Source organism: Chiloscyllium plagiosum, chromosome 19 (assembly GCF_004010195.1).
Source record: "Chiloscyllium plagiosum isolate BGI_BamShark_2017 chromosome 19, ASM401019v2, whole genome shotgun sequence".
Classification (NCBI taxonomy): domain Eukaryota; kingdom Metazoa; phylum Chordata; class Chondrichthyes; order Orectolobiformes; family Hemiscylliidae; genus Chiloscyllium; species Chiloscyllium plagiosum.
Window position 1 is genome coordinate 27,707,117 of NC_057728.1, and position 13,991 is coordinate 27,721,107.

General features: G+C 40.1%; 1 protein-coding gene across 1 annotated transcript in view; it reads left to right on the forward strand.

Moving 5' to 3' along the window:
- The window catches only part of LOC122559430 (IQ motif and SEC7 domain-containing protein 3-like), a 386,113-nt gene that overhangs the window by 286,617 nt on the left and 85,505 nt on the right, over positions 1 to 13,991 (forward strand). Inside the window, exons 6-7 of the mRNA XM_043708878.1 lie at positions 8,654 to 8,776; positions 13,660 to 13,790. Coding sequence (XP_043564813.1) covers positions 8,654 to 8,776; positions 13,660 to 13,790 — 254 coding nt within the window. The remainder of the gene's footprint in view (positions 1 to 8,653; positions 8,777 to 13,659; positions 13,791 to 13,991) is intronic.

A 13,991-nucleotide genomic window follows, 5' to 3' on the forward strand; every position in this document is an offset into this window, starting at 1 on the left:
GGACTCTGTGCTCTACGGCCTGTTCCCTGGGACGCATACCGAGACGAACATCAACTGTGCCTGGAGGATCATTAACTCGGTGAAGGACGCTCTCTGGGTGGTCCGAAACCTGTTGATCTTCCAGCTGAAGGAGTTGACCCCGAGTGAGTGTTGCAGACTGGCACATTCCATGGTCCAGGACTACGTGTTGAGGGACGCGCTGAAGCTTGGGGCAGCTGCCGCCAAGGCGCGGTGGGGAAAGACCACTGTGTAAAGTCTGCCTGCCTAAAGAAGAACAGGGGGCCCATGCAGTCATTTGGGCTCTGCTGACGCCTCAGCTAATTATATGGGCATATGATCAAAAAATGTACAGACCTGTATAAAAATGATAAGTTTTGATCTCTGTATGTAAATGTTTACATACGTATGGCATGACCAATTGTACAGACCATCAAATTATTTATCAATAAAGTATATTTTTGAAAAAAAAATCTTGCCTTTACAAATGCCCTTGCTGCTGAGTTCTTACTAGACCTTGCCAATGCCGACTCCACTCATGCTGCCGGGTACTACGCTGGCCTAACCACGACTCTACTGCCATCAGGAGTCTGCTTTGGGTCCATCTTGCCGAGGCAGCTGCAGCTGATGCCACCAGGTCTCGTCCTGGGCCCAAACTTGCCTCTGCCATGGTCTCCACGAAGCTGTGCTGGATGCACGGCTGGGAATCCAAATCCCCTCGACAGCAACAGTCATCAGTCGGCGCTAGGACCGCCTCTATAACGCAGAAGCCACGGGAAATCAAACCCGACAACACCGCTGCCATGAGTGCTTGCTATTGGGACCCAACTCCAATTGCCCCCTGCTGGGCCCCACTCCAATTGCCTCTGGGGCCTACTCCAATCCCCCCTGCTGGGCTCCATTCCAATTGCTTCCTGCTGGGGCTGATTCCAATTCCCTCTGCTGGGGCCCACTCTGATACCCTCTGGTGGGGCCCACTCCAATTCCCCCCCTGCTGTGGCCCACTCCAGCCCCCTCTGCTGGGTCCTACACCAATACCCTCTGTTGGGTGCCACTCCAATTCCGCCCTGCTGGGGCCCATTCCAATTGCCCTGCTGGGTCCCATTCCAATTCCCCCCTGCTGGGGCCTACTCCAATCCCCCCTGATGGACCCCACTCCAACACCACATGCTGCCCACTCCAATCCCCCCATCTGGGTCCAACTCCAATCCTCCCTGCTGGGGCCCACTCCAATCCCCCCTGCTGGGCCCCACTCATTTCCCTGCTGGGCCCCATTCCAATTGCTTCCTGCTGGGGCTGATTCCAATTCCCTCTGCTGGGGCCCACTCTGATACCCTCTGCTGGGACCCATTCCAATTCCCCCCCCCTGCTGTGGCCCACTCCAGCTCCCTCTGCTGGGTACTACACCAATACCCCCTGTTGGGTGCCACTCCAATTCCACCCTGCTGGGCCCCACTCCAATACCCCCCTGCTGGATCCCACTCCAAATCCCCCCTACTGGGCCCCACTCCAATTCTCCCATCTGGGGCTCACCCACCACCACTATGACAGAGCTCTTCACCAATAGGTAAGTAAAATAAATTAAATGAGGAAAGAAAACCGAGTGAAGAAAGAAGAAGAAGAAAAGAAACAATAAGAAAAGTGGATGGAGTGGACAACCCCGGGGCTCAGAAGCCCCACTGCACTGCCACCTTAATGGAAGAATCTTGAGCCAAAAAGGGTCCAAACCTATTCCTTAAAATGTCACTACATTCAGCACGTCTTCTTTCCTACGCAAAAGAATGGCAGAGCAATATGTATGCAACCAATTATAACAATAATTATTTAATCTGAAGTTGAAGTTGCTTTAGAAAGGGTTCTGTGATCCTCATCAGAATTGCTTTTTTTTGTAAGTTCAGCAAAGATTATATCCAGGTTTTGCATGATATCTAAATGAGTATGCAGCAACTTAGATTTTTTCATGTCTTCAATCACTACAGAAGTGGATACAACTATCTTGACATTTCTTAATAATTAATCATTTTCAATATGGATTTTTTTTTTATATATGGTGGCAGCCATGAACATTATCCTTTCAAGCTGTTAAGTCGATATATTTTCCTAAAATTTAACAAAAAAAGAAGATTGATGACAATGGGCAGCTTTGTGAAGTGAAGAAAGGTCTTCATCAGCAGGGCCACAAAATGGGTGCTAATGGGATTGGTCAATTGATCAACTATATCTTTGAACAAATGTTGTGAACAGTGTCATGGAGAATAGGTCAGCAGAAATGCAATAGAATAGTGATTGGAAGAGAAGCCTTTCCAAGCCATCCAGTTGGCATTGAATCGTACATGATATTGAAATTGTGTTGTGTCATATCTAAGATCTGGATTCAGTATTTTTAAAGTGACTTTGCTGTATATTGGGAAGGCAGTGGTGAAATAGTTATGCCACTGGACTAGGAATATAGACCCCCCCAAGCTAATGTTGTGTGACTATAGGTTTGATTCCCAACACAATAGATGGTAAAAGTTTAAGTCAGTTAATAAATCTGAAATGCAATAGTGAATTATCAATTGTAAAAAGACATTTGGTTCACCAATGCTGCTTAGGGAAAGATTCTGTCATCCTTACCTGGTCTGGCCTACATTTGACTCCAGACCAACAGCCATGTGGTTAACTCTTGACTGCTGTCTGAAATCCATCAGCAAGCCACTCAGCCTTAGAAAAGGAGTGAAACTAGATGGACCACCGGGCATTGACTTAGACATAAGAAACAAATGCAAAGTCCTCCTTATTAACATCTTGACAGTGCTGTCAAAACTAGGAGCCATTCTAATATCTTACAGGCAAAATCCCAGACATCATCACCTGCCCTGGATGTGTTCTGTTCCTCCTACAGAACAAGAGATGGTGGCACAGTGGTGTACAGTTAGAAGGGAATACCCTGAGAGTCTTCATGTAGTGTCATGGTATCAGACCAAACATGGGCTTGGAAACTTGCTGTTTAACCATGGCCTCACAACTCCTCATTTAGGGTAATAGCTTTTTGTGTATAGCTATTTATTATTATTTGTGTCAGTTATTTAAAAAAAAAACATTCTGCCAACTTATCCTGTCATCTTGAGGCAATTTAAATACTATAGAAATGAATTCATTTCTTATGTGTTGTCGCTATAAGCATAATGAAGATATTATGATAATTAAGGATATTTATGAATTCTTCTTAATCTGCTTCTGAGTCCAAATATTCATAAACCAACAAAATACAAAAGTTAAAGTTACTACACTACTAAATCAATTAATAAAGGAGTGAGTGAGAATGAAAAAAAAACCCCTGAAAGCTAAAAAGAAGCATGAAAAATCAAAATGGAGCCTCAAGAAATTCTCAAAAAAAGTTCTTGAAATAAGAAAATTACTTTGACCTTTGATGTACAGAGTGTTTTCACTTATTAAAGTTAATCCTACATGAAATAATATCTAGCTTGCATGAGTCCTTGTTTTGGTTAGCTAACTAGTCTAATGACACCATCAAACTCTCCATTTAGTGCATCTTTTGGCTGGTGACCATCATCCATGCTCATGATGTGCCCTGGCCAACCGTTGGTGATACCACTATACATTCTGAGTTAGAAAGCTGCTGTACTTTTGCGCTCAGGAATCACGCTGCCAAAGATTCTTTCTCAAGCAACACATAGGAAATGAATTCCTGCTCCTGAAATGTAGTCCAACTTTTAGCATTAAACAGCAGTCAACTTGGAATGCAGGTATTATAAGTGTTCCATGGAGCTTTAGAGGCATTGTAAACAACAGAAAATTCAATATGATCACTTTGTGTATCATCTTAACCTTGAGGTTGAATTATTGTGTATCTGACTGAAACTTGAATATTACCGAAAAAGATATGCTTTCAACTTATGAGGTTTAAATTGAAACAAAGCTTGGTAGTTAACTGACAGTCACGATCTAATTGATGCATTCTCTATGTCATTAGTGCAAGATGAAATCTTCAATATGTCTTAGTCAGCAATAGTCAAGTTCTTTATTACTAACTGACGATTTGTATACATTACTGACAGGTATTATATATTGCTGTCACATTCATGAGTCATGAAGAGAGACCATAAATCATTGAAAAGTTTGCAATTTTTGTTCAATGTTTTTAAAATTAACTTCTCTGGAATAAAATGTGACACCAAACGATCTTGTGAAGTTGCCACAATTTTTGGAAGGATTCAGATCAATAGTTACCAGGTGGACCTTTTAGTCTACAAACACAGAAAAACCAGTTTAGTTTGGGATTATTTTTGGCATGGACTGGTTGGACTGAAGGGTCAGTTTCTATGCTGTATGGCTCTATGACTCTACAGCATGGAAACTGGCCCTTCATCCCAACTTAGTTTCACAATTAATCTAGTCCCATTTGTCTGCATTTGGTCCATGTCCCTCCATACCTCTCCCATCCATATACCCATCCAAATGTTTCTTAAATGACAAAATTGTACTTGTCTCCACCACTACTTCTGGCAGCTTATTCCAGACACTTATCACACTCTGTGTGAAAAAACGTTGCCCCTCAAGACCCTTTTCTATCTCTCCCCTCTCACCTTAAACCTATGCCCATTTGGTTTAGAAACAAAAACAAAAATTGCTGGAAAAGCTCAGCATGGCTGGCAGCATTAGTGAAGAGAAATCTAAGTTAACATTTCAGATCTGGTGACCCTTCCTCAGACTAATGGTAGCTAGGAAAATGTTGGTTTACATGCAGAAGTTAGGATGGGGGAGGGGGTAAGGATTAAGCAATAGGTAGAGATAGAGCCCACTAGTTTTAGACTCCAATACCATTTGGATATGCTGTTTGCTACCTACCTTATGTATGCCTGTCATGATTTTACAGACTTCTATGAGGTCATCTGTCAGTCTTCAATGCTCCAGGGAAAAAAAAGAAATCAGAGCCTATCCAAAATCTCCTTATAACTCAAACCTTCAAGTCCAGGTAACATCCTAGTAGATCTTTTCTGCAGTTTTTCCAGTTGTATTCTTTCTATAGTGGAATGAATATAATTGAACAATCTCTTGGCCAGTGAGATAGAATTTAATTATTGAATTGAGAATTATTCTGAAATCAATATGCCACATGAACAGAACACCCCACCACTGGATTCCAGAGGTGCACTTCAGCTTGGTAAGAGGCAATTTGCTCTTAACATCAAATCAGTCTGCTACACATCTAACAGGTGATACCTCAACCAGGCTGGAAGCTGTGGTAAGCCTTTCTCTAGCCTAAATCCCTTTTGACACTTAGTTTCCAGAGGAATTCTTATATTCACCTGAAAACTGGACCAATCTCATATTGCTATGCCTTCAGCCATAATGATAAATGAATCCTGCAAGTTCAATCAACTGCAAGAGCCTCCACTGGATACTGTCCCTCTGGGCTTGGACAAAAATCACATAATATCTATACATTTGATTTAGAAATTATTCTTTATTCTAGTATTATAAAAAATGATTTTTTTAAAACTTTCTAAAAACTGGATTGAAATGTGAAGGAACTGTTTTAAACCAGAATTTACAAAGAGGAATTTAACATCTATTGTGAACTTTGTTGATGAAGCTGTGGGTTCTAGCAATGTGGAGATGAACTGCATCTGAGGAGTTGTTTACAAGTGAAGCTGATAAGTTTGTGGACTTAATGAGAAAGGTCCTCTTCCTGCCAACAACAGGTAATTGTTTGTCAGGTAGCTGAACAGCTTGGGCTGTGAACAAGGCAGAGCGATGCTAGGCATACCAGATGAGAAACCAACATGTCTGCAGCAGTCAAAAGAAAATTCTGCCTCAGTTCCCTGCATTTTAAACCTGAAGAAAACCAACTTGTTTTTCTTCAGTAGAATGCTGCAAGTTGTGAATGCCTCTTACAAACCAGTAAGGAAAGGGAAAGTCAAGGAGAAACCTTTTGATTAGCAAAAAAACAGATCATGTGTACAAAAACTATGAATATGTTTTCCATGTTTTTCCCTCTGCCCTCATTGTTTTTTCCTATTTATTTTTCTGTTTGTGTTTGTGTAAGGCGGTATTTATATGGGGTTTAATTTTTAAATTTAAAAAAATTCAATTTTAATATTTAATTTTTCACACTTAAGTTTTAATTCTGAGACCTAGAGATCTACAGCACAAAAGCCATTTGGCTTATTGAGTCTAACAAGAAACACCTAACTATTCTAATCCCATTTTCCAGCACTTGGCCCATAGCCTTGTATGCCTTAGCATCACAAGTGCACATTGAAATACTTCTTACATGTAATAGGGTTTCTGCCTAACCCACCTCCTGTAAGGGTGGCAATCATATTTCCACCACTTTCTAGGTTTTTCTCACATGCCCTCTAAGTGTCTGGTGCCTTATGTTAAATCTCTTCCCTCCTAGTCATTAATCCCTCCATCAAGGGGGAATGTTCCTTCCTGTCTACCCTATCTATGTCCTTTATAATTTTTTCCATCTCCATCATCAGTCCCTTAGTCTCCGCTGCTCCAAGGAAAATAATCCCAGTCTATCTAGTGTGTCTTTATAACAAAAACCCTCCAGGTCAAGCAACATATTGACAAATCTCCTCAGCACTCTCTCCAGTGCAATCACCTCCCTCCTTTAATGTGGATTCCAGGACTGCATGTAATAGTCTGGCTGTGGCCTCACCAGCATTTTAGAAAATTCCAGCACAATCTCCCAGCTCTTAAGCTCTATGCCTAGGCCTATAAATACAAGCATTTCACATGCCTTCTTGACTATTTCATCTACTTGACCTGGACCTTAAGTGACTGGTGTAACATGTACATGAGAATCTCTTGGATCCTTGGTGCTCCGTAGCATCTAACTGTTGCTCATGTATTCCCTTATGTTGTTTGTCCTGCCCAAGTGCATCATCTCACACTTACCAGGATTGAATTCCACAATAACCAGCCCATCTTTATCTTCCTGTAGTCTAAGGATGACAGCTTCACTATTTTTCAATTCTTGTATCTTCCACAAGCTTACTAATCAATTTGTAGAGTTATTTATGTTTAATTTAGTTTAACTGTTGACCTGTGACAAAAATCTAATGACCTGTAATGAATAGTGATTGCTGTTACAAAAACCTGAGCCATACTTTCTATCAAACTTCAGTCTGAAAATCAGGCAGTTTGAGAATTTTTCATTCTTTTTAAAACACAGCTTACAGTTTTGTGATGACTCTGGCAATAGCAGGTCTTGATTTCTAGTGAGTTACCCTGGCAAGTCGCAACAAATTTTATTCCTTTTTGTTTTATTCCTTTCTTCCTGAATGCTTCTATATGTATTGCAACAACATGTACTCGGGTTTGAATGCATAATAAATCATATTTCCATTTTAAATCCTGAAGAGAGTTTGTTATGGTTCATTTAAAAATTGGGAGTAAACGGAGAGCTTCAGGAGTTAGACTGCAGCCTATAAAATGAAGGAAGAGAAATTGAAAACACCAACTGTTTATGGACCAAAGAAGACCAAAATAAAATAATTCAATTCATCTCTTCATCTTATGCTTAACATTATTTGTAATACAATGTGGACAATGAACATTTTGCATCATGTTGGCTTGTCTTTTCTTTTAGTTAACAGTGGCTTTGTTTGATACATTTATTGTTTTGAAGATGAAGTAGCAAGTTGCCTGTAAGCTCAACTAGTTTGGTACTGAGTAGCTGAGCCACACAACCAACAAGGTGCCGTGATTTCAGATCTCTGCCAATTGATTAGTCTCAACCTGGATAGCAATAGGATACTACAGTAACCTTGGTGTGGAGATGTCAGTGTTAGATTGAGGTGGGCAAGGTCAAAACCACAGGACACCAGGTTACAGTCCAACAGGTTTATTTGAAATCACAAACTTTCACTGCGCCGCCCCTTCATCAGGTGAAGTTGGTGAAACCTGTTGAACAACTAATCTCAATACTGATGAGTTGATGCGAAAATTTGATGTGATTCCTTTTCATGATTCCACCTCATGATTACCATCTAGCAGCTTTCCTGATGGTGTCTGCATGTTGAGTGGGAACAGATCTTGGCTGTGAATTGTTAAACAACCTTTCCAAACTTTGCTTAGAATGGTAGTAGAAGAATGGCTACTTAGGAGAGGAACCCAAGGATACCCATGCAACTAATCATCAGAAGGTCTGTGCTTCCTCTTTGACGTTAGAATATCCGATGGTGTGGCAATACATTGGTAACTGCCACTCAGTGTCATCTTTAGCAATTTTGCCACTTGACATATCCTGAAGTATACAATAATTCCATTCAAACACCGTAGTGAGACATAAAATATGAGAAATGTTATGTGGCATATTTCTCATCGTTTTCACCTTGGCAACATGGTATGCTGGATATGCCACCTTCCTGGCATCCCTCAAAATCACATCTGATTTAAAGGCTGCAGTAAAACGTGGCTTTATTGATTACAATGGATTGAAAAGTGGATGGGTCTGAAACAGTGGATGATTTTCATGATGAAGATAAAAATTTACTGCAAAAATATTTAAGATATGATTGATGAGGTAAAGTTGCTTGATCTTGCTACCCAAGACCCATGGTCTATTTAAGTATATAATATGGAATTTACTCCCCAAAAGGAGGAATCAATTGACTATATTTCTTACACTTTGTTCTAGTTGTGTTGTTGATGAGATGGATTTTTCTAACATGGAGTTGGATGAAGCTCTGCGGAAGTTCCAGGCTCATATTCGAGTGCAGGGGGAGGCACAGAAGGTTGAGCGACTTATCGAAGCATTCAGGTAAGGAAAGTGAATCTTCTTCGAAGAGTGATTACAGTTGAAATGACTTGGAACCTTTTAGTATAATAGTAAAAGTAGATTCCATTTTCAATGCTGTCATTTGGAATTGCTTAGTCTGGAACGTCATTAATGTTTCAACTCTTCCAACCAGATAATGACCATCTTGGATTTGTAGACTTCCTGTCAGCTGATTCACTTTACTTACTTGAATTTGCGATTTCTTCATCATTGATATATACATAAAATGTGTAACTCATACATCTTTTTAAATCTTAATAATCATTTATATACTTAAAACTAAATGTATTGGAAATGCATATCTATATTTAAAAATGAACTTTCCAGCTCAGTGAGCAAGCCTACACCCATATTTTAAAATTACATATTGGAAAAGAAAATATATTTATAGATCCTGCCAATTAAAATGAAGATATTTCATTTAAATCTTAAACAAAATTTCTCCAACATAAAATACTGACTTCTGGCATTTTGCTGAGACATTTTTCAATACTGAGGAGATGGACTGTGCTGATACACAGATGGTATACAAGGGCAGTGCAGTAGAAATTAGTGTGTCCAAATGACTATTGAGAGGTGGAGGCTCAGCACTTCTGAGACAGAATGTTCAGATCCAAACTCCTGAGATGTTTGGCCTTGGACCTCAAGTGCAAAGTAAATTCTGGCCACTGCTGATATTGCACAGACCTTCAGTTACATGGGTATATACCTTGTGGATCTAGTGTTCATGATTGGTTGTTGAGGAACCTTGAGTTTGCAATGCTGAATCAATGTCAGAAGTTTGTAACTGGAGATCAATCCAGTGTGGAGGTGGGTGGGGGAATGGTGGGTGGGGGAATGGTAGGAGGGGTATCGGGGTGATGGATGGAAGTTGGATATGCAGGCTTGAGGCAGTTCTCTATTGCAAGTTTAAGAGGAACACTGTTGTTTCTGCCTATCCGCATTCAGAAAAGTTAGTTACCTTCTTTGTTACAGGCATTTTGTAGAACCGATTTTCTTCCATACAGCAGCAATGGCCAGCTCAGTGAATATCAGTGCTGCAGCAACAATAATAAGTTTCTTGTTCAGGTAAATATTTCAGGTGTGCTGAACTGTTCTGACCCAATAGTAAGCTCCAGGAACAAGTTTATTGGTATTACGTATCACAATTTTAACTATTTTATAATCTGATGATAATTTATCTGAAAAACTAGAGTAAACATCCATTGCTTTATCAGTTAGGAATCTATCAGTCATAGAGATGTACAGCACGGAAACAGACCCTTCGGTCCAACTCATCCATGCCGCCCAGATATCCTACTCTAATCGAATCCCATTTGTAAGCACTTGGCAAATATCTCTCTGAACCCTTCTTATTCATATACCCATCCTTTTAAGATGCCTTTTAAATGCTGTAATTGTACCAACCTCCACAACTTCCTCTGGCAGATCATTCCATACATGCCCTACCCGTTGTGTGAAAAAGTTGCCCCTTAGGTCTCTCTTAAATTTTTTTCCTCTCACCCTAAACCTGTGCTTTCTAGTTCTGGACACCCCCACCCCAGGGAAAATACCTTTTCTGTTTACCCTATCCATGCACCTCATGATTTTATAAACCTCTATAAGATCATTCATCAGCCTCCAATGCTCCAGGGAAAAGAACCCTAGTCTATTCAGCCTCTCCCTGTAGCTCATCCTTGTAAATCTTTTCTGAATACTTTCAAGTTTCCCAACATCCTTCTGATAGGAAGGAGACTAGAAATGCACGTAATATTCCAAAAGAGGCCTAACCAATATCCTGTACAACCGTAGCATGACTTCCCAACTCCTATACTCAATGCTCTGTCTAACAACGGAAAGCATACCAAACACTTTCTTCACTATCCTACCTCCCTGCGACTCAACTCCTTTGGTAACTTCAAATTTTTCGCAAACTTTCTCAATTGAAGGAAAATATATCTCTGTCCCTTCTTCAATTTAGCCACAAAAGGAAGGTTTTTGATAAAATGTAACTTCTGAATGCAACTTTTCTCCTCATTTGAACAAATAACATCTCTTGTTGACCATAACCCAAGTTTTTCTTTATTCAGTTCATGTTTTCAAATTTCTTTTTCTCTTTTAACTTCAAGTTCAAACATAAACATTCTGTTTACAGCATTTATTTGCCTATCCCTAGTTGACCCTGAGCAGGTAGTGCTGAGCTGTTTTCTTGAACTTGCTGCGGTCCGTTGGGTGTAGATATACTCGCCACACCACTAGGGAGGGAGTTCTAAGATTTTAACCCGAGCACATTGAGGGAACGGTGATATATTTCCAAGTCTGGATGTTTTTTTGTCTAAGGCTGTTTCATCTACAGTTGAATTCTAGCTAACTCAAGCTTTGTTTCAGCTGTAAGAGATGCTTCTTCTTCCGATTCTAGATGCTTTGATATTACTTCACTATATTTGCTTTCCTAAACCGAGCTCACAATTCTGACTCCCTTTTTTTGCTAAGGCCAGCAACCTAGGCTTGGTCAATGATTCCAATTCACTCAGGGAAGCATCTTCTCTTTCCAGAAAACTCAAGCCATTTTGATTTCCAATATGTGGAGTAAAATGCACAATGAAAATCTTAACCAGCCTTAGCATTTGCAACTCCCAGCAAAATCATCAAATTTATTCTAATGGTTTGGTTAAGATCCAATGTCCTTCAAAGTGGACAAAATGAAAGATTCAGGGGACTTGCTGAGATAATAAAGCCATAATAATTTATGGGTTTGAATAAAAAGCAACAAACAACAATATCTGTACAACTTTATTTCTAATGCCCATAATTAATGACATAGTGCACACCAAATTGCAAATGAAATCAAGACATAGATTTCTTAGGAATTCCCCCTAGATTTTAACAACATGATGAATCATCATCATTAAGTCACTATTCCAAATGATTACAATTCTTTACGCTTGCTGAACTGGCCTTGAAATTTTCTCTCTCATGTCGCTCTGTAATGGACTACCTCAGTGACTGTACTATTTTGCTTGATAACACTTTTTCTTGGTCCACAATTCCCCGGACTATGCAAAGTACATTCTAGTACTTACTTACAGGCATAACTCCAGGTTTTTGCTGACAAATAGCTTTACCAAGCTAGATCATTCCTGGTGCTTTTCACTCAGTTCCCACCTTGCTCAACTGCCAATCTTAGCTGTACTGATTAGGGGAACTTTATTTCTTATGAGCCACCAAAATTTCCAGGACTTTTTCTAAGCTCTGACTCCAACCCCCAACTGACTACTAATTCCTATAACTTGGTCTGAGTTCTCACAGCACAGAGATATCCAATTACCCTTGAGTTTTCACTGGGTCTTCAGTTCCATTGCTCTTTAAGCAATACAGCTCAACAGCTAATTCCTATATACTGAGAGTGTCTCCTTATACCTAGCTCTTCTTTGAGCCCCAGATTTGCAAAACTATTCAACTACTTCTGTGTTTTGTTGAGAACGCCTACTACACACTCAGTGTACTTCAACTACTTTCTATACAGTACAGCTAGAGGTCAGCACAGTCTCTGTCTCTTTCTCCAATTTATTGCTTTTTGGTGCTAATCTGTAATCTTTTGAATTGGTCTTCCATGCCAACAGAATTGCCTTGTGAGACTTATTCGAAACCTTGCAAAATGGCCTGCCCCTATCACAGAGCAGAATTGAATGTGCTTATGCAACATGCATGTTCTATGAATGTAACATTTCACAGAGAATCAAATCTGAAGGCACAATTCATTGCCTGTTTTACTGGCGCGATTCTTGGTCAGTTGAATTGATATTGATAGAAAATTGTTGTTTTATCCTGAAAACAACAAATGCTCGAGATCACAGTGAGTCAGGCAGCATCCATGGAGAGAGAGCAAGCCAACAATTCGAATCGAAATGACTTACATCTGCAGTAAATTGCTCCTATACTGTGTTATCCAATTCACTGTATACCCCAAATCTGACATTTACCCTTTGAAGCTTATCTACTTAGTAAGATCAAGGCTAAACTTCGACATCGATTCTACATTTGACATTCCCTTTGACTCTTGCATTGCCCAAGAATCTATCAATCTAAGTCAACAATATAGGCAGGATTGAAATCCACATCTCTCTGAGGTAATGAATCCCAAAGCACTGGAAGCAATCTGAGCATGGAAGTGACATGCCATTGCTTGCATGGTTTTACTGTGCTTAACACAATGGAGTTAATTTCACTGGGGTTAGCATTTGAACAGCACTTGGAAAATGAGCAATATGAGAATAAAAATGGATTTTCATTGTTGTCTGAGTTTTGCAGCTGAGAGCAGTGCTGCTTTGCTGTTTGGCTTTCCAACTGGTTGCATGTCTCTGCACCTGGAGAAGATGCAGCAATACAAAGTAAATGCCGCTGAGCATCGGAGGCCAACGTACTCCAGTGCTCTCACATTGGATCCAGTTCACAGCAAACAGTTCTCACGGAAAACAGCTGCGACTAACTCCTGAGATACTATTTAGATGCCAACTATTTTAAAGGGATAGTCTGCTCTTAATTCTCATCAAACAAATTGTAGAATTTTGAACAACAAATATTCTTTTAGCTTTGGAAATTATTGCAGAAAGCTGTAACCCTTAATCCTTCACTTATTAGATTAGATTACTTACAGTGTGGAAACAGGCCTTTCGCCCCAACAAGTCCACACTGAGTTGTCAATCCTCCAACATTGCTTTTAAGTCATTTGGATTTAAAGTTTAATCTCCAGGACAGTGCTATGAACAATCTTTCAGAGTGCATTTTAAATAATTTATTTTTGTTTGAACATTTCCAATGGTCATAACAATATAGTGCATGGAGAACAAAGGCTCTGTTTCTAATATTCACAAATCATTCAATAGGTTGAAGCAGATTTGCTCACTTACCAATTGGCTTGGGCAGGTGATGATACCTCTTGGTTCTCTGGGATTTTCTAGCAATGGATTGTCCAAGTCTTCAAAACATGTAAGAGCACTTCGATCAGTACTGCCCAGTACACTATCGTGTTGGGTTTTGAGATCCTACTCCTCAAATACTCTTTTCCTCAACTGGCTGAAGGCTGAACTGCCACACTGAAGGTGATAAGAACTTCCAGTGTCTCTGTCTGCCTTCATCAAGGGGAATTTGGAAAATAGCCAACATCTTCCTGGATCTCACCATTGATCGTATTTGATGGGGTTGGGGATGGGGGGCC